The sequence below is a fragment of the Geotrypetes seraphini genome, chromosome 3 (assembly GCF_902459505.1).
Source record: "Geotrypetes seraphini chromosome 3, aGeoSer1.1, whole genome shotgun sequence".
Lineage (NCBI taxonomy): Eukaryota > Metazoa > Chordata > Amphibia > Gymnophiona > Dermophiidae > Geotrypetes > Geotrypetes seraphini.
Genome location: NC_047086.1, coordinates 616,968 through 637,131, shown reverse-complemented (window position 1 = coordinate 637,131; position 20,164 = coordinate 616,968). Strand labels below are relative to the sequence as shown.

The following is a 20,164-nucleotide window of genomic DNA, read 5'->3' as shown; positions in this document are numbered from 1 at the left end:
GCAGGATTTTAAAAAGGTTTGGACAATTTCCTAAAAGAAAACTCCATAAGCAATTATTAAGATAGTCTTGGGAAAATCCACAGTTTATTGCTAAGCTATGCAGCATGAAGTCTGTTTTGCTCTTTGAGATCTTGCCAGGTATTCGTGACCTGGGTTGGCAATGGTTAGAAGCAGGATACTGGGCTTAAAATGCTGACACATTTAATACTTGCTATTTAGGAAGCACAAATTTCCTGGTTTATTTGTTTGTCCATATGCATGAATGAATTTTATAAAGTATGCATCTTACGATACACATTTATGAGTGTGCATATGGTCCAGAGAATTTTTTAAAGGCTGCATCGGCACAAAGAACACTATTCACCCATTAAAATGTATTTTAAAATTACCCCCTAAGTTGCTCTTGCCTTTTCCCCACCTACCCTGTTCCCTGGTGTTGTCAGCTCTTGACTAAGCATAGTCAGTATGCATCTTAGCATTCTTGGCCATTCAAATCATAATTCAGTGTAAAAGAAAGTGAAACCTATAAGTCTACTACTCTGAAACATCAGATTTGTTCTTTTTTTGTCTTATGCGAAGGTTGTACTGCAGCAGGCAACAGACCAGGAGAGGAAGAGAAGTGTCGGCAGAGGCAAAGAAAGGTAGGGAGAGAGTAGAAAAGGGCAAAGGACGGCTAGGAAGAAGAGGGTCATAGAAAGCAGAGAAGGGAGCAGAAAGACACAAGATTACAAAGAAGAGAGCAGAGGGAGAGAATAGGACAGAGAACAGGGTCAGAGGAAGGTTAGGGAAAAGAGAGTGGAGGGGAGAGAGTAGGACTGAAAGTAGAGAGAGGGCAGAAGAATCTTAACAGATGGCTCCCTTTCAGCCAGTGCTAAAACTAGCGGTGAAGCATTCAGCTCTGTTTGGTTATGGGACCCTGTCCCTGTTGGCTGCTGGTGGAGAGCAGCTCTTTTCTGCTGTGGTCTTCAGGTGCCCCTGTAACTCTTGGAGCTTCAGGTATGCTATGGTCTTCCTGCTAGTGCCTGCTCTGCTACTGCTGCTGCTTGGCTATATCCTGAGTAGACGGATGTGGAAGCTGTTTACAGGCTGCTGTGGTTCGCCAAATCACCGACTGTATGGGGGTGACAAATGCCGCCAGAGCCTGTGGGTTTTCTGTCAGGTGACTGCCGGGGTGGCTCTGGCACCTCTAACGTGGATCGCATCAGCTTTATTGAATACCACTTTCTTTGAATGTGCTGTGAGTGGCAATCCAAACCTCACCTTGGGAGAGCCTCTGTGCCTGAACAAGAAACCAGAATGCCAAGAGCAAGTGTCCCGCCTGCCCTGTGCCAATATCCTACCCTTGGACCTGGAAAAGTCCCAGGTGGAAGAAATGCTACTGCGACTCAGGGCAGAGTCTCAGGTACTGTAGAGATTCTTGATCTGACTTTCCAATGTTTCTGCTGTTTGATCCTTTCACTGAAATCAAGATCAGGGGAGAGCTTGAAGCTAATGTACATGTCTAGCTCTAGAGAGCTTAGATTCCTTCCTCTGCCTGTCAATAGCTCCTTTTCCCATTCCAGTACTTTCTTTTATTTATTTTTTCCTACCCAACAGAAGTTTGAGGAACAAAAAAACTCCAAAAAGTTAACAGAATGAAATGAAACTTGGCCTGAGTGAAAAATCAGTACCAAGAAAATGAATTTGAAAATGAGCCAAATCAACTACTTATAAGAACATAAGAATTGCCACTGCTGGGTCAGACCACAATGGGCTCCTTTTATCAAGGCGTGCTACGGGGGTTAGTGCGTCAGACATTTCATCACGCGCTAACCCCTGCGGCAGCCTAAAATCCTAGCGCCTCGTCAATGAAGGCGTTAGGTACTAGCGTGGCAGGCAGTTTAACGCGCAGTATTCTGCGCATTAAACCGCTACTGCGCCTTTGTAAAAGGTTAAGCCCCTTAATCTTTCAAATATATTCTTATAATGTTTTTAGAAAGTTTTAAAAAACACACTTGTTTGATAAGTTTGTTACATAACTTTGTTCTTAACTGTATTTTTATTATATTTTTTTCTGAACCTATGTTTATTTCACTGATTGTACAGTTCTTCTTTGTGAATCACCTGGAACTTCTATGGATGGGCGGTACACAAAAATAAAGTTATTATTATTATTATTTATTATTTCCTTTATTTCTTCAATCAGTATTAAGAAAAATATCCACATTAACCATATTAAAAAACTAACGGACCCGTGGATATTTTTCTTAATACTGATTGAAGAAATAAAGGAAGGTCAAGAACATTGTGTTTTGTCCACAGTTTGTTTTGTTGTTGGACTAATCATTTCTATAGCACTGCAAGACGTACTCAGCACTGTACATTATACATGTAAGAGACAATCCCTGCTCGACAGAACTTATAATCGAATTAAAATGGACAAATACGGGATAGGGAATTTCTCACAGAGGGAATGATAAAACAGACATGGGGCTATATTCACTAAGCAAACCGTTCGTGTACCTATCGGTTTGCGACCCCTTAACGAGCAAATTTCCTTCCAGCCTGATTCACTTACCTCTCCTGCGATCTGCTTCGAATCCGTGCATGCAAATGAGGAGAAACGCATGCAAATTGGACAGTGACCCGATTAACTACACAAAATTTACATCGGACAGGGCTGGCCGATCAACGGAAGAAGCAACTGCTGGGGACCAGTCGTTCAGCGGTTTCCAACTGCTCTCTGCCCCAACTCAAGCACAAATCTCCTGCCCCCAAGTCCTGCCGTCCTGCACTGCCCTGAAGTCCTGCCGCCCTGCACTGCCCTGAAGTCCTGCTGCCCTGCACTGCCCTGAATCTTCCCGAAGTCCTGCCACCTTGCACTGCCCTTCCCCGTCCTGCGAGCCCATGGTTTTAACCCGCGAGTTTAAAGCAGGTTAAAACCACGGACTCGCAGGGCTCAAAACTACTAAAAAAAAAAAAAGATTGCAGGTCCGATGGACTGAAAGTTGGGAGTAGGAGGGGTGCTCGATTCCTCCTGCTCCTAGGCCTCCCGGCCTGGTCCTGGTCAGCCCAGGCGGTCAGGCCTGGCCCACCCACCCCAGTACCTGTAAAATAGTTGGGAACATGAGGGGTGCCCGGTCCCTCCTGCTCCTTGGGCAAGGCTCCCAACATCTTCGGGAGCAGGAAGGGTGCCTGGACCCTCCTCCTGCTCCTACACACCGCCAAAATCTTCGGGAGCAGGAGGAAGCTCCTCCTGCTCCTACTCTGCTGCCAGCCGCCGCCCAATAGCAGCTTTAGGCCTTGCCCTGGTGCATCATCTGATGCAGGGGGAGAGGCCTAAAGAAGTCCCTGATTGGCTGAGGTGCCCCGGCCCCTCCAAAGGGAGGATCCTGAGGTGCCTCAGCCAATCAGTGCCTTAGGCCTCTCCCCGTGCATCAGATGATGCACCGGAGCGGGGCCTAAGGCTGCTATTGGGCGTAGCGGGCAGCAGAGTAGGAGCAGGAGGTGTTTCCTCCAGAAGATTTTGGCAGTGCTCCCAACTATTTTACAGGTACCGGGGTGGGTGGGCTGGGCCCGACCGCCTGGGCCGACCAGGACTGGGCCGGGGGTTAGGAGGCCTAGGAGCAGGAGGGACTGAGCACCCCTCCTGCTCACAACTTTTTATTGCCAGGGGTGGGCCGTGCCCGTCAGCGGGGGGGGGGGGGGGGTGAGGGCCATGCTGGTCAGGGGGGCACGAGGGCCATGCTGCATGCATGCAGCATTTTTTTTTTAAAGGCCGATGGCAGGAGGGAGTTGGTATCCCTCTTGCTTTTTTCTCTGGGGGAGGGGGGTGGGCAATGCAGGGCAGGCAGGAGAGATCGAGGTCTGGGGGAGGTGTCAGGCAGATCTCTTTTGCCTGCTCCCGGATTCTCCTGCTCTCTGCCGCCGTTCTCCACAGTGCAGGCCTGCTTTAAAACCATGGGCTTGCACTGCAGGGAACAGCGGCAGAGAGCAGGAGAGTCCGGGAGCAGGCAAAAGAGATCTGGGCTGGGCTGAACCCTGACAGCAGTGACAGGAGGCTGCTTCTCCTGTCACTACTGTCAGGGTGTGCACATGAGCGGGGCTCGCTCTGGCCATGGGTAGGGGGCATGCTAACGATCGTCCCCATATGCATGCAGGCCTTTACTGAATCAGTCGGCCGGCTTGCAAACGGAAACGGATCGTACACGCTTTGGAGGTTTAGTGAATCCTGCCCATGGTACTTTATGAGAGTGGGAATTAGGAGTTAAAAGCAGCCTTGAAAAAGTGGGTTTTTAGATTTGAACACTTCCAGAGAAAGAGCTTGACGTACTGACTCAGGCAGTCTGTTCCAGGCACACGGTGCAGCAAGATAGAAGTCTGGAGCTGGCAACAGAGGAGAGGGGTACAGATAAGAGAGATTTACTAGAGAATAACACGGGGAAAAAATCTGTCCCTGTCACTGCACCGTCCCCAGCCCACTGTCCCCTTCACCACCCCGTCACCACCATTCCCTTCACCGCAATATCCATACAAGCCTCAGTACTGCAATAGTTAGCTTATTCCTTCCTTATAAATCAAAGTTCTGGCTGCTGAACTGGAGAAAGATGTTCAGCTGGCAGAGCTTTGTTTATAAATTTTTATCAACACAACTAATATACTAATTTATCCTGAAGAAAAAAAAAGAAATTGAATTTTTTTCTACCTTTGTTGTCTGGTTTCTGCTCATTTAATTCCTTCAATCCACTGTCTGTCTTCTCTTTGCATCTTCTATTTGCTCTGTTACTGTGCCTCTCCCTTTCTCCCCCCTTCCAAATTGGTCTGGCACCCATCTTCTTTCCTCCGCTCCCCCCATAGTCTGGCATCTCTGTCTTCTTCCCTGCCAGCATCTTCTCCCCACTCTCTCTTCCCCATTTCCCTTCAGCGTCTTATCCCACTCTGTGTTCCCCATGTCCTTTCAGCGTCCTTCTCCCCATTCTGTCTTCCCCATGTGCTTTCCTTCTCCCCCCCCTCTTTCTTTCCCATGTCCTTTCAACGTCCTTCTCCACCCCCCTCTGTCTTCCCCATGTCCTTTCAGCGTCCTTCTTCCCCCTCTGTCTTCCCCATGTCCTTTCAGCGTCCTTCTCCCCTCTCTGTCTTCCCCATGTCCTTTCAGTGTCCTCCCCCCTGTCTTCCCCATGTCCTTTCAGCATCCTTCTCCCCCCTCTGTCTTCCCCATGTCCTTTCAGCGTCCTCCCCACTCTATTTTACCCATTTCCCTTCAGCGTCTTTTCCTCTCCACCCCACATTTCCTCCTCCCTGCCCCTTACCTTCATGGCGCTTTCACCTCCCCCACTCTCCCACCCCGGACAACAGGCCCGGTCCGACAAACCTCCCTCCCCTTTATCTGTGGCCGGCGATGTCTAAACTGCCTTCTTACAGCAGCCGGAGCGTCTTAGTTGCATATGGCTGCTGTAAAGGTCGTCTCTGCTGCAACTTCCGGTTGCATCAGAGATGACCTTTACGGCAGCCACACGCAGCTTCAACTCTCTGGCTGCTGTAAGAAGGCAATTTAGACTCGCGGCCACGAAGGTAAAGGGCACGGAGGGAGTAGGGAGCTGTGTCAACTCAGCAGCAGCAGTAAAGAGGGAGGGAGCGCGATAGGTGACCGCGCGTGTTCCCTCCCTTAACTGCGGGGACAAGGCCATTCACCGCTCCAAGGGGCGGTGAATGGCCTTGTCCCTGTAGCCACGGTGAACACAGGTTTCTCCTCACTGTTTTGGCGGGTTAGCCGCGGGTAACAGCCACCGTGTCATTCTCTAAGATTTACCCAACTGGGAAGGATAAGAGAGGAAAGATATTGAAGAGCTGAAGAGTGAATGCACTTGTAAGTCAATAAGAGAAGTTTGAACTGTGTGTGGAAATGGATAGGGAGCCAATTAAGTGACTTGAGGAGAGGGATGATGTGAGCAAAGCAACAAGTCATGCAGCAGAATTTTGAACAGACTGGGGCCAAGAGAAATAAGCCCCCTTTAAAATAGCTCAATATCTTTTGATGAGAGGCAGAATTCCAGTTTCTGTAGTACAGAAAAATTAATGGATTGGGATGAAACTAAAGAACTGGGAAACATCATGGGCCAATATTCAAAATAATTGAAACAACCAGGATAAGTTTATGGCCATTTAAATTGTCTACCCAGAGCTTGTTGAACGTTTTCAGGTAATGCCCAAGGCGAAGAGTCCTTTTGTGGTGTTCTGGGGACAGAATTAGTACTTGGCGAGTTAAGATAACAGCATAAACAAAACTCCATAAATGTAGTCCTACCTTTATGCAGTTCTTCATAGCCAATGAAGAGCCATATATTGCACTTAATCTGTTATATTATCATGGGCTCCCTATAGCCAGGAATTCAATGCTGGAGTTCAGACATGGTCTGGCACTGAATTTCTGAGTATTAAAACTCTGATCACTACTGGTTGATTATCAGGCCTATCGAGTTAAAAGAATGGGCCAAAGTGGATCAGGGATTGAGTATTGCACAGAGTTCTGGTCACCGTATTTCAAAAAAGAATTAGAAAAGGTTTGAACAAGAGTGATCAAGATGATCACTCTTGTTCCAGAGGAGGGCAACGAAAATGATAGGAGGCTTGCGCCAGAAGACGTATCAGGAGAGACTGGAAGCCCTGAATATGTATACCCTAGAGCAGGGGTGTCCAATGTCGGTCCTTGAGGGTCGCAATCCAGTCGGGTTTTCAGGATTTCCCCAATGAATATGCATTGAAAGCAGTGCATGCACATAGATCTCATGCATATTCATTGGGGAAATCCTGAAAACCCGACTGGATTGCGGCCCTCGAGGACCGACATTGGACACCCCTGCCCTAGAGGAAAGGAGAGACAGGGGAGATATGATTCAGACGTTCAAATACTTGAAGGGTATTAACGTAGAACAAAATCTTTTCCAGAGAAAGGAAAATGGTAAAACCAGAGGACATAATTTGAGGTTGAGGGGTGGTAGATTCAGGGGCAATGTTAGGAAATTCTACTTTACGGAGAGGGTGGTGGATGCCTGGAATGCGCTCCCGAGAGAGGTGGTGGAGAGTAAAACTGTGACTGAGTTCAAAGAAGCGTGGGATGAACACAGAAGATTTAGAATCAGAAAATAATATTAAATATTGAACTAGGCCAGTTACTGGGCAGACTTGCACGGTCTGTGTCTGTGTATGGCCGTTTGGTGGTAGATGGGCAGGGGAGGGCTTCAATGGCTGGGAGGGTGTAGATGGGCTGGAGTAAGTCTTAACAGAGATTTCAGCAGTTGGAACCCAAGCACAGTACCGGGTAAAGCTTTGGATTCTTGCCCAGAAATAGCTAAGAAGAAAAAAAATTTTAAAAAAAAAAAAGTAAATTGAATCAGGTTGGGCAGACTGAATGGACCATTCAGGTCTTTATCTGCCGTCATCTACTATGTTACTATAAAGGGGATGGAAGTGGTGTCATGTGAGGAAATGCTAAAGAGGTTGGGGCTCTTCAGCTTGCAAAAGAGATGGTTGAGGTCTATAAAATCCTAAGTGGTGTAGAATGGGTGAGAGTGAATCAATTTTTCACTCTCACAAAGCACAAAAACCATGGAACACTCAATGAAATTACATGGGAATACTTTCAAAATAAATAGGAGGAAAAGTGGGGAGTTTTACATTAAAGAATGGTTACGCTCTGGAACTCATTGCCAGAGGAGATGGTTAAGGTGGTTAGTGTAGCTAGGTTTAAGAAAGGTTTGGAGGAAAAGTTCAAAGACTGCTATTGAGGCAGAAATGGAAGAAGCCACAGCTTGCCCTGGATCGGTGGCATGGAATGCTGCTACTCTTTGGGTTTTTGCCAGGTATTAGGGTCTTGGATTGGCCTCTGTGAAGACGGGATGCTTGGCTAGATGGAGCATTGGTCTGACCCAGTAAGGCTATTCTTATGTTCTTACCACATGTATACAGGCAGCAGTGGGCCTCTCCCCACCCCCCTCTAATTGCTTTTTCCAATTTCTTTTTTCCATATTAGTTGGCTTGATCAATGATGTCTTTTTACTGACTGCTTTGATTTTGCAGGATCATTGCTCTAAACTGAAAATCTTATCTCTGTTCTCTAGGTGCTGGGATGGATTCTGATAGCTTTCATCCTGACTTTAGGTTTGGTTTTCATGTGCCTCAGCCACTGCTGCTCCCCTGTTAGTTTCCTGCAGCTGAAATTTTGGAAAACCTATTTGCAAAAGGAACAAGACCTGTTTGAGCAGAAGGCTAAAGAACACGCATGTGAACTGGCAGAAAGAAATCTGAAAAGCTTTTTTGAGTCCACCAAACCATCCCCATTTTTAAGTCCAAGCACCAAGTCATGGCAGCAGGTCTCCTCCCTCTACAGTTTCAATCCGAATGGACAACATTACAGTATGTTACACAAATATGTGGAATGTGCTGAAGGAAACTCCAGTATCCAGCATTCAGAGGGGGAGGAAATCCCGCCCATCGTTCTGGGCTTTGTGGACCATTGTGAGGAATCTGGATTTTAAAGAGACTGAGGCCTCTTCTTTCTGGTAAATATTTAATATCTCCTAGAGAGTTGTATATAGGTATATCAGCTTCTTTGCACATATGCTGTTCCTGACACTTTCATGTTATAGAGGATTCCTTTTTCAATAGAACATAGCGCTGAATGTTTAAATACATAGTTTTACAACTAAAATATTCCACCTACAAGGAAAAGCTTATTAACATCAGTCTATCTGTGTGCCTGTCTACCCCTTCATATCTTTTCAACCATCCAACTTCCTTCAAATGTAAGTCACACATGGCCATTGCCACCCCTCCAATTCCCCTGCAACACACCTCTTTTTCCCTCAGCTCACAATTTGTATGTGTCTTAATGGTTCTGACACATAGAATCCACATTTGTCTTCCTCCCCTACTTTCCTATAGGGAAAGATGTTCATCCAATCTGCAGAAATATAAGGTAAGCCAGATTATGTTTCAAATTCCTCCACCACGGAAACTTCAAGAGAGAAGTTGAGAAGTTTTTAAACTAGGAAGAAGGTGATTAAATTTGCAGACGATACTAAGGTGATTAAATTTGTGGACGATACTAAGCTATTCAGAGTAGTGAAGATGCAGGAGGATTGCCATGATCTGCAACATGACATAAACATGCTTGAGAAATGGGCTGCGACATAGCAAATGAAGTTCAACGTGGATAAATGTAAGGTGATGCATGTCGCTAACAAAAATCTCATGCACGAATACAGGATGTCTAGGGCTGCACTTGGAGAGACCTCCCAGGAAAGAGACTTGGGAGTTCTGATCGACAAGTCGATGAAGCCGTCCACACAATGCGTGGCAGTGGCGAAAAGGGCAAAGAGAATGCTAGGAATGATAAGAAGGGGATCACGAACAGATCGGAGAAGGTTATCATGCCACTGTACCGGGCCATGGTGCGCCCTCACCTGGAGTACTGCGTCCAGCACTGGTTGCCGTACATGAAGAAGGACACGGTACCACTCGAAAGGGTCCAGAGAAAAGCAACAAAAATGTTTAAGGGGCTGGAGGAGTTGCCGTACAGTGAGAGATTGAAGAAACTGGGCCTCTTCTCCCTTGAAAAGAGGAGACTGAGAGGGGACTTGATCGAAACGTTCAAAATACTGAAGGGAATAGACTTAGTAGATAAAGACAGACTGTTCACCCTTTCCAAGGTAGAGAGAACGAGAGGGCACTCTCTAAAGTTGAAAGGGGATAGATTCCGTACAAACATAAGGAAATTCTTCTTCACCCAGAGAGTGGTGGAAAATTGGAACGCTCTTCCGGAATCTGTTATAGGGGAAAACACACTTCAGGGTTTCAAAACAAAGTTGGGCAAGTTCTTGCAAAACTGGAATATACGCAGGTGAGGCTGGACTCATTTAGAGCACTGGTCTTTGACCTGAGGGCTACCGCGTGAGCGGACTACTAGGCAGGATGGACCACTGGTCTGACCCAGCAACGGCAGTTCTTATGTCATTGTTCTAGTCTAGGACTGACTTAACCAGTGTAATCAGGCACTTGAACAACAGTTGCTAAATTACTGTAAGTCTTTACTGGCAGATGTAGCATAACTGACATTGAACATAAGAACATAAGAAGTTGCCCCCGCTGAGTCAGACCAGAGGTCCATCTTGCTCAGCGGTCCGCTCCCGCGGCGGCCCATCAGGCCTAGTGCCTGAACAGTGGTCCCTGATTAATTTTGTAACTTACCTCTAATCCCATCCCTATAATCTACCTTTACTCTTATCTGTACCCCTCAACCTTTACTCTTATCTGTACCCCTCAATCCCTTTGTCTTCCAAGTACCTATCCAAAGCTTCTTTGAACCCCATGTAGCGTGCTCCTGTTTATCACATCCTCTGGTAGCACGTTCCATGTATCCACCACCCTCTGTGTGAAAAAGAACTTCCTGGCGTTTGTTCTAAACCTCTCCCCTTTCAATTTCTCTGAGTGCCCCCTTGTACTTATTGATTCCCTTAATTTGAAAAATCTGTCCCTGTCTATTTTTTCTATGCCATTCATGATCTTGAAGGTTTCTATCATGTCTCCTCTAAGTCTCCGCTTTTCCAGGGAGAAAAGCCCTAGCTTTTTCAGTCTGTCAGTATATGAGAGGTCCTCCATGCCCTTTATTAGCTTAGTTGCTCTTCTCTGGACCCTCAAGTACCTCCATGTCCTTCTTGAGGTACGGCAACCAGAACTGAACACAGTACTCCAGGTGCGGGCGCACCATAGCACGATACAGTGGCAGGATGACTTCCTTTGTCCTGGTCATGATACCCTTCTTAATGATACCCAACATTCTGTTTGCTTTCCTTGAGGCCGTGGCACACTGCGCCGACGCCTTCAATGTTGTGTCTACCATCACTCCCAGGTCTCTTTCAAGGTCGCTCACCCCTGAATAAGATATAAAATATTCAAAACAGCACCACTCATATCCTGCTGAGGGAGAAATTATTTGATAGGTCTCACATTGCAGGAACTGCTGTTGTCTGCTCTCTAGGTGTCATCATTGAGGATATGTTGAAATCCTCAGTTTATTTTGCTTAGGCAGATAAGAAAGCAAATAGAATGTTAGGAGTTAGCAAAAAAACAGAAAATAACGAGAACAATGTTATAATGTCCTTGTTTTGTTCAATGGTGCAGTTGCACCTTGAATACTGTTTGTTCAGTTCTGGTCACCACATCTCAAAAAAAGATATAATAAAAAAAAAATACAGAGAAGGACAACAAAAATGATAAAAGGGTTGGGATGACTTCCCTATGAGGAGAGGCTAAAGCAACTAGGTCTTTTCAGCTTGCAGAAGAGATGGCTCAGGAGTTTTATGATAAAGGAGTTTTTATGATAAAGGTTTTATGATAAAATACTGAGTGGAATGGAAGGGGTAGATGTGAATCACTTGTTCTTTCGAAAAATACTAGGCCTAGGGGGCATACCATGAAGCTACTAAGTAGTAGATTTAAAACAAATCAGAGAAAATACTTCTTCACACAACGTGTAATAAAACTCTGGAATTCGTTGCCAGAGAATGTGGTGAAAGACATTAGCTTAGTAGGGTTTAATAAAGGTTTGGATCATTTCCTAAAAGTCCATAAGCCATTATTAATTTTATTTTATTTATTTTCAAAATTTATAAACTGCTTAAATCTAAGCAGTATACAAACATCATACATACACAAATTATAAACACAGAGAAAACATCATGAAATACTACAAATGACTTAACTTAATCTTTCCAATTTTCCTTAGTACCAAAATTTAATGAAATCTATATAAAGCAAAGCCCACTGAATTTTGAGAAAGGTGTCCACAAATAGTTGTGTTTTTAATAATTTTTTGAATGACGTACGATTTTATTGTTCCTGGGGTGGAATTCCAGAGGTTTTTACCAGCAAAGGAAAAGAGAGATATTTTAGATTTCACATAATGAATCCTATCTTTAGACTAGTTAGTAACATTCCCCTAGCAGTTCTCAAGCTTCTTTTGGATTGATAAACTTCCCACAAGTGGGAGTGGAGGAATACAATACTTGGTGAACAACTGACAATACTTTGTAACATATCCACTGCTGAATAGGTAACCAGTGTAAAGATTTTAGGACTGGAGTAATATGGGCAATCCTAGGAATTCCCATTACCAATATAGCAGCTGAATTCATTAGGAGCTGTAATGGTTTACATGTTTTCTTTGATAGTCCCAGGTAAAGTAAATTACAATAATCAAGTCAAGTCAACAACAGAGCGAAAATCTACAGGCAAAAGCATTGGTTTCAATCTAAATAGAATGTGGAGTTGGGCGTATTCTCCTTGTATTACTTTAGCAATATGCTTTTTCATGGAAAGTAGAGATTCCAACCATACACCAAGAACTAATATCTCATTCTTCGCCAATAATTGTGTATCCATAATTGAGAACTGAATAGGACCACCCACGGTACCAATTTCTCCCACAATCATAACTTCGGGGGGTTTCATATTTACCCTCCAGGGATTCAAGAAAAGTTAGACAAGTTCCTGCTGAACCTGAACATACGCAGGTAAGGCTAGTCTCAGTTAGGGCACTAGTCTTTGACCTAAAGGCCGCCGCGGGAGCAGACCGCTGGGCACGATGGACCACTGGTCTGACCCAGCAGTGGCAATTCTTATAAGGAAAACATGAAGGCAGTTCAGTGATATGCTCGGGCCCCTTTTGTCAAGCTGTGTTAGAGGTTTTTAGCATGACTGGTGAGGTAAATGCTTCCAAACTCATAGAATTCCTTTGAGCATCACAACGCTTACCTTGCTGGGGGGGAGGGGGGTTACCTTTGAAAGCTCATCATAAAATGCATTGAGTTAGTCCAATAAAAAGATATTATCTTATTTCCCTTGGGTTTTTTTTTGTTTTATTTCTATATATTATCTGCATTAAGCAAAAATAATAGCAAATGTTAAGAAAAACAGAGCTTTATGCAATTGAGGGACCCCAGGATGGGCTTTAAAAAAATTTTAAATAATTATTTTCTGATCAAGCACAATCAAATTAATGGGAAAAACTTAAATTCACACTGTTTTCCATCTTTTGGTTTTTCTGGACAACCTTAGTGTGACATCTTAGTCATTGCAGGGTGCTATCCAAAGGCTTTCCTCCTTCCCTCCCCCCTTTCTTTCCATGTCATCTCATAGGTTTCAAGGTTGTGGACACACTGTAATGAGGGTAGCTGCAAAATCAGGCCTTGATCAAGGACAGAGCTGTTAATATGGGTTCAATGCCAGTAATACTTACATTGGTAGGGTTGCCAGATTTTACATTTGTAAAATTTGGACCCACCCATCCCTTCCTTGTTACGTCCCAGTCCTGCCCATAATCCCACCCTAGCCACACCCCTGCTGCTTGCTCTGATTGGGCAGGAGGGCATCTGCGCATGCATAGATGCGATGCGATGATGTCACATGCGTATGTGCGGATGCCCTATTGCCTGACACAATTTTAGGGGAAGCTTTTCAAATCCCAGACAAAGTGCCGGGTTTTGAAAAGCCATCTGTACCCCGAACATGTCCTCAAAAGGACATGTCCAGGGAAATCTGGACATCTAGTAACCCTAAACATTGGGCCCTGAGGCACCCCCTTATGTGCCAGGTTAGGGTGGGATCTTCCCAGCATACAGGAATGTGCCGGAGCGATTCTAGATCCCTATGGACCCTGTACTGACTGCAAAACACAAGTTGGTGGAAACAACAGGTGGTGGGCCTTCTTGGTGTCACATACCTACATTTCACATGCAATGCTGCTCACAGAGCCTGGAACCAGTGCAACAGATGGATGAGGGAGAGTCCGAGGGGGGCTGTGTGAGACGTGCTAGTCATGGGGACAGAGGATGTCATGGTGGGTTTGGTGTAAAGCAGGGGTGTCCAACCTTTTGGCTTCCCTGGGCCGAAAATTTTTTTTCTGTGGCCGCACAAATGCGCAAACGCTGCAGCAAAACAGAGGAGGGAACCGGCAAGACAGTAAACACCCGGGGGCAGCAGAGGAAAACATTGCATCACTCTCAACTGGGGTTGGACACCCCTGGTGTAGAGCATGTGCAGTGTTGGTGGAAGGTGAGAATGGGCAGTGGGATAAAGCAGGTGTACCTTTGGTTGGCTGCATGTACTTTGAAACATTTTGAAGGTTGCTACCAACATTCTTAGAAGTATGTAGACATCAGCCTGCATGCAGAAAGGGGGGTGGGGGGGAGGTAGATACATGCAGCCCCTCGTGTCAACATTTTAGGCATAGTTGGGGAGAGGGCATGACACATTCGGGACATTATGATTTCAACAATGTTGTCTTATTCTGTACAATGACAACTACCGTAGTTAAGAGTTGCCATACTAGGACAGACCAAAGGTCTATCCAATTTAATATCCTATTATCAACAGTGGCCAACCCAGGTGACAAGTATCTGGCAAGATTCCAAGGAGTAAAACAGATTTTCTGTTGCTTACCCTAGGAATAAGCAGTGGGTTTCCCCAAATCCATCTTAATAATGGCTTATGGATTTTTCTTTTAGGAAATTATCTAAACCTTTTTTTTTAACCTTGCTAAGCTAACTGCTTTTACTGCATTCTCTGGTAATGAATTCCAGAGTTTAATTACATGTTGAGTAAGAAACATTTCTCAGGTTTCTTTTAAATCTACCACATAGTAGCTTCAGCGCATTCGCCCTAGTCCTAGTATTTTTGGAAAGAGTGAGCAAGCAATTTACATCTACCCTTTCCACTCTACTCAATATTTTATAGACCTCTATCATATCATACCTGAGCCGTCTCTTCTCCAAACAGAAGATCCCTAGCCACTTTATTCTTTCCTTATAGGGAAGTTGTCCCATCCCTTTTATCATTTTTGTCACCCTTCTTTGTACCTTTTCTAATTCCTCTATATCTTTTTTGAGATATGACGACCAGAATTGCATGCAGTATTTAAGATGTGGCCATACCATAGAGCAATACAATGGCATTATAACATTTTCATCTTTGTTTTCCATTCCTTTCCTGATAATTCCTACCATTCTATTTGCTTTCTTAGCCACAGCTGCACACTAATCCTTTTTCTGGGTAGTGATGGCTAACGTGGAACCCTGCCCAGGAAATGGATGTGTGTGTCATCATAGCTGAAACTAGCAAAAGGAATTCACTATATGTGACCCTGCCTATGTATGATGCTTGCACGAGTGGTAAGGGGATCTTGGGGGCACTGCTGCACACTCACTTTCCCGACTGCTCGTTATTTCCCTTCTTGCCCTCATGGAGACATGGTGGAGAAGATAGGTGGTGGTGGTACTTGAATATGTTTCCTGTGCCTGAGATACACTGAAACTGGACTTCCTGCAGAGAAACATAAGGGGCCACACTGGACAATGTTGTTTCATGAAAAGTATTTCTGCACATTTAGCACGTGAAGGGAATGTCTGGCCATTGCTACGGATGTTTCCTGTATATGGGGACCAATAATGCAGGTGGATGTTTTGCGTAGTATATTCCCAATGGGTGGAAATGTTTATCTTGACTCCTCTTGTATATGGATGTTTGAAATGTTTCCTTGGAGCATTTTCAAATGCTGGGAAACATCTATTTCTTTCATTATGGTCTTTAGTTTTTCAACATTTTGTGGGAAATGTCTATTTTTGCATTGGGGCATCATATTGAAAATGCCCCTCCCCATCTATTTGTAATGAAATACCCACACCCATGATCAATTTGTAATGAATCACCTCCCCCCCACCATAACAAATCCTGATCCCCATTAGCAAGGAGCCATCCTCTCTCCTTCCTTGTATCTATCTCCCCTGATGCCTACCAGTTGGCTCCCTCATTCAAAATAGTGAAACCCCTAGCGTACTAACTACCACTAGGAGTCAGGCTGCAAATACGTTTCCCTTTAAGTTGCACTCCAGGAAAATCAAACCATTTGTTAGCAGACCAGTGCTCTCAGAGAGGAAAGTTAACATGTGAGATGCTAGGAATTATTAATAAAGGGATGGTTAACAAGACTAAGAATGTCATAATGCCCCTGTATCGCTCCATGGTGCAACCTCATCTAGAGTATTGTGTTCAGTTCTGGTCTCCTTATCTCAAGAAAGATATAGTGGCGCTAGAAAAGGTTTAAAGAAGAGCGACCAAGATGGTAAAGGGGATGGAACTCCTCTCGTATGAGGGCAGGACCTGACTCAACTTTATGCCCTGAATGTAACACCTTTAGTTGCTCAAACAAGGAAGAAATGTCAGGCCTGGCAAGCTTACCCGCTCACTCTACTTGGCAAAATAGCATTGTACAATATGATGGTGATCCCTCAATGACTTTACATTCTCCAGACCTTACCACTGCTCTTACTACAGAGCTCTTTGCTTAAATACTTGTAGGAAGGCAAATTCCCTCGTATTCCTTTGCAGACTTTACTACTCCCTAGGGATCAAGGGGGTCGGGGTTATTACATTTGGGCAGGTTTAATATAGCTTATCAATTTACACATGTGATCGATTGGTTCAGTGGGACTGAATATTTTTCTGCAATTTCTCTGTTTGGCCTTTTTTCCTTACTGTTTTAGCTACATATTTTATGCCAAAAAAAACTGCCGGAACGTGCACATTCTTATGGGGATGTAAATCCAGCATGTAAATCTTGGAAACACCTATGTAAAATGTTAACTATAACCTCACATGTGACTCCATGCCTACCTATAGGGGTAAATGGAGATTTTATTCTGGGGATGTGTCAAAGGTCATTTCAGGCTTGGACACAGAAGGGACTGATTTATTTGTCTCAGGTGTTACAGATGCTGAAAGAGTCCTTCCATCTTAGATGGAAGATTAGTATTCTTGTAGCTAATTGCATCATTAAATAACATCTCTCTCTAGAAATGCATTGCTGGAGGAAATTCAAGAAAAACTATCTGAATCCCTGTGTCCGACAGCCCAGGTGCCTATCCCACTCCGGTTTCATCATCGCTTTCTGCAGGAGTTGGCTGATGAACTTAACTATGCAGAAGTGGCGGCCCGCTGGTCTCAAGATCTTCAGCTGCTCATTTCAGCGGACGATATAAAGAAAAGTGTGAAGCTTGGTACTCGACTATTAATATTGTAGCGTGATATTATCTGCAAATACCATTTTGACCACACTCCATACTCAAAATGGTCTCTCTTTTCCCCTCCCCCCCCCCTTTTTTTCTTTCTTTTCCTTTCTTTCAAGGTTTAATAAGTATTTTGTATATAGTTTATTATAGCAATTGTATCTGTAGTAGAATGTGTGCTTTTATTTCCAATTATTATATTTAGTTGTTGGATGTACATTAGTGCTACCCGATTCAGGAAAAAAAATAATTCGATTCGATTCAGCCTAATGAATTGATTTTTCGATTCAATTCGATTTTCCTCCCCAATTGGGTGTTTTTTTCCAAACATCCTGGTGAGTTTATTTTATAGCCTCTTCACCCTCTTTGCCCTATCCTACCCAAACTGGTGCTGTGGTGTAAACAAAATAAACAAACAAAAAAGACTTTTCCTCTCTCTGTTAAATCCTAGTTCAGCTCTGGCAGGATACAAATTTCAAATCTGACACATTATAATCACAAAACAGAAAATAAAATTATTATTTTTTTACCTTTTGTTGTCTGGTCATTTTTCAAATCATATTGGTCCCAGGCTCTGCAACAAACGTCTTCTGATAACTTGCTTGGCAGGGTCTCTTGCCCATATCCATCATCTCTCATTTTTTCAACTACCCTGTCATCCAGCATCTCTCCCTCCTTCCCCACCAGCTCTCCCTTTCTCTTTCTAACTACCCTATCTAGTATTTCTATCCCCCCACCATCCCTTGTGTCCAACTTCTCTTCCTTTCTGTTCCTTCCCTCCCTAAATCCCTCTCCTGTTTTTAGATCCTTACTTATTCTATCCTTCCCCATCTCACCTCTCCATAATCTCCTGCAAGTCCATCTCCCCCTTCACCAAGTTCATTTCTCCCATCTATCTTCTCACCATCTTTCCTCCAGTCCACCAACTCCCCTCTCCCTCCATCTACCATTTTTATGGTACACAAAATATTTATTGTGGTGTAGCACAATTATTAAAGATTTTAGCCAGAAAAGAAAAAGGCTTTATACTATTTCTCTAAGGCACATAAATGTGAGACCCTTCGGAGTGGCTGGGACAAGGACATTTCATCATTAGGTTTAGCCAGTGTGTCACTCTCCTTTCACCACCCCACTGGAATTTCCCAATCCCCCCTCTCCAGATCCCCCTACATCAGTAGACCTCCCAAAAACCTTTAGACCCCCTGGCACTCCTAAGCTACCCACCATCACCAACCCCCTGCACTTTTCCCTTGCATCTTTCCAGCAGGAGGGATGCATCTGGGAAGAGGTCTGCCAGTGGCGGTAGCGATCCACTCCTGCCAGCACTCCTTGCGTCTTCTCTCCACTGCGGCCCGCCTCAGTGAAAACTTCCTGTTTCCGCTTGGGCAGCCGAATGGAGAGTAGACACCCGGAGTAGCATCAGGGAAGTGAATTGCATTCGCTACCGCTGCTTTTGCCTGGCCAGGGAGGAGAGGAGAGAGCCTAGCTGCTGACGATTTGCACCAGAGACCCATTCGGGCTTTCCCTCTGCCACCGGAGTCCTTGCTTCGATGTAACTTCCGGTTTTGCAAAACCAGAAGTTACATCAGAAGCAAGGACTCTGGTGGCAGAGGAAAGCCCAAACGGGTCTTTAGCAAGGGGGCCAACGAATCGGTAAGTCTGATTTTCTTCAATAACAAACCAATTCTAATCGATTCACCCAAAGTGAATCGAAGAATCGATTTGAATCATGAGTTGGGTAGCACTAATGTAAATTATGTAAGTTTGCTTAAAATGACTTAAAGTAAAGAAAAGTTTTGGGCCCTGCTTCGAGCCATCTTATCCAGGTGCTGTGCTAAAGGCATCTATTAGAAAAGCATGACTGAGTGTGCCAGTAAAAGGACTGAGCTATTTTAAAGGACAAAGGCATGGCCAGACAGATGCAGCTCAGGTGAATAAACAAATACATGGATATACCAGTACCCCTGCTCCCTCCAGTCTGCAAGAAAATCTAATCAAATGACATCACCAAAAACAAGACTGCCCTGCTCTGTGATGCACTGCTCTATTACTGGATGTGATGCTAGAGACTGCCCCTGAATTTTGATGCATCCTGGGACACCCCCCCCCCCCCACACACACACACACAGCATTTGTGAGTAAATTTGATCCTTTAACCTTAGAGAAATTTTGTCTAGTGTAATTCTATTATCTGTGCTTAAAGACCCCATCTGTAACAGCTTCTACCTGCTTGATTTTAATTTTATACTTGCTCTAAAAAGAAAATAAACTTTAGTTTGTTTATAAATGTTCTGAGTCTTAGTTCTTGAATAAATATTCACATATATTAAATATTTAATTATGGTAACAGAGCTAAATTTTAATCAAGTGAGCTAACTTTCCCCAAATTAATAGTTCTTTATAATATATATTTCGCTAAGTCAGAGAGAAATGTATATTATTGGCGGAGTTCCCCTCATTTAATAATAATTTTTATAACAATATCTGCAGTTGAAAAGGAACTTTATTATAAGTTTCTATTGCGTGCTCACTTTGCCCCGAACAGGGTGTACAGGGCACACTTGAGCACTACGAATTGTTCTATATGTGCGGCATCCCGAGCTACCTTGGGACATATGTTTTAGTCTTGCACTGGTATAAAGGCCTATTGGCAAAGACTGTGGACCCAGATTGCCTAACATAGTAGATGATGGCAGATAAAGACCCGAATAGTCCATCCAGTCTGCCCAAACTGATTCAATTTAAATTTTTTCTTCTTAGCTATTTCTGGGCAAGAATCCAAAGCTTTACCTGGTATTCTGCTTGGGTTCACATTGCCAAAATCTCTGTCAAAACCTACCCAGCCCATCTGCACCCTCCCAGTTATTGTAGCCCTCTCTAGCCCATCCTCCCCCAAGCGGCCATATACAGACCATGCAAGTCTGCCCAGTACTGGCCTTAGTTCAATATTATTTTCTGACTAGCTGATGCCCCGGCGTTGCACAGGTATTTAATTATAGCAATAACACTAAGCTAAGTAACTGCCATTGCAGCAATACTTTAGTAATGAAAATTACAACTTATTTAAG

The 20,164-nt window shown here is 44.2% G+C and overlaps 1 protein-coding gene across 1 annotated transcript; it reads left to right on the top strand.

Moving 5' to 3' along the window:
• The first annotated feature begins 545 nt into the window (after positions 1–545).
• Positions 546–17,414, top strand: CALHM6 (calcium homeostasis modulator family member 6). The gene is made up of 3 exons (XM_033937234.1): positions 546–1,402; positions 8,097–8,537; positions 16,885–17,414. Exons 1-2 carry the CDS (start codon positions 851–853, stop codon positions 8,511–8,513), a joined length of 969 nt encoding a protein of 322 aa, XP_033793125.1. The 5' UTR covers positions 546–850; the 3' UTR covers positions 8,514–8,537; positions 16,885–17,414.
• The last annotated feature ends 2,750 nt before the right edge of the window (positions 17,415–20,164 follow it).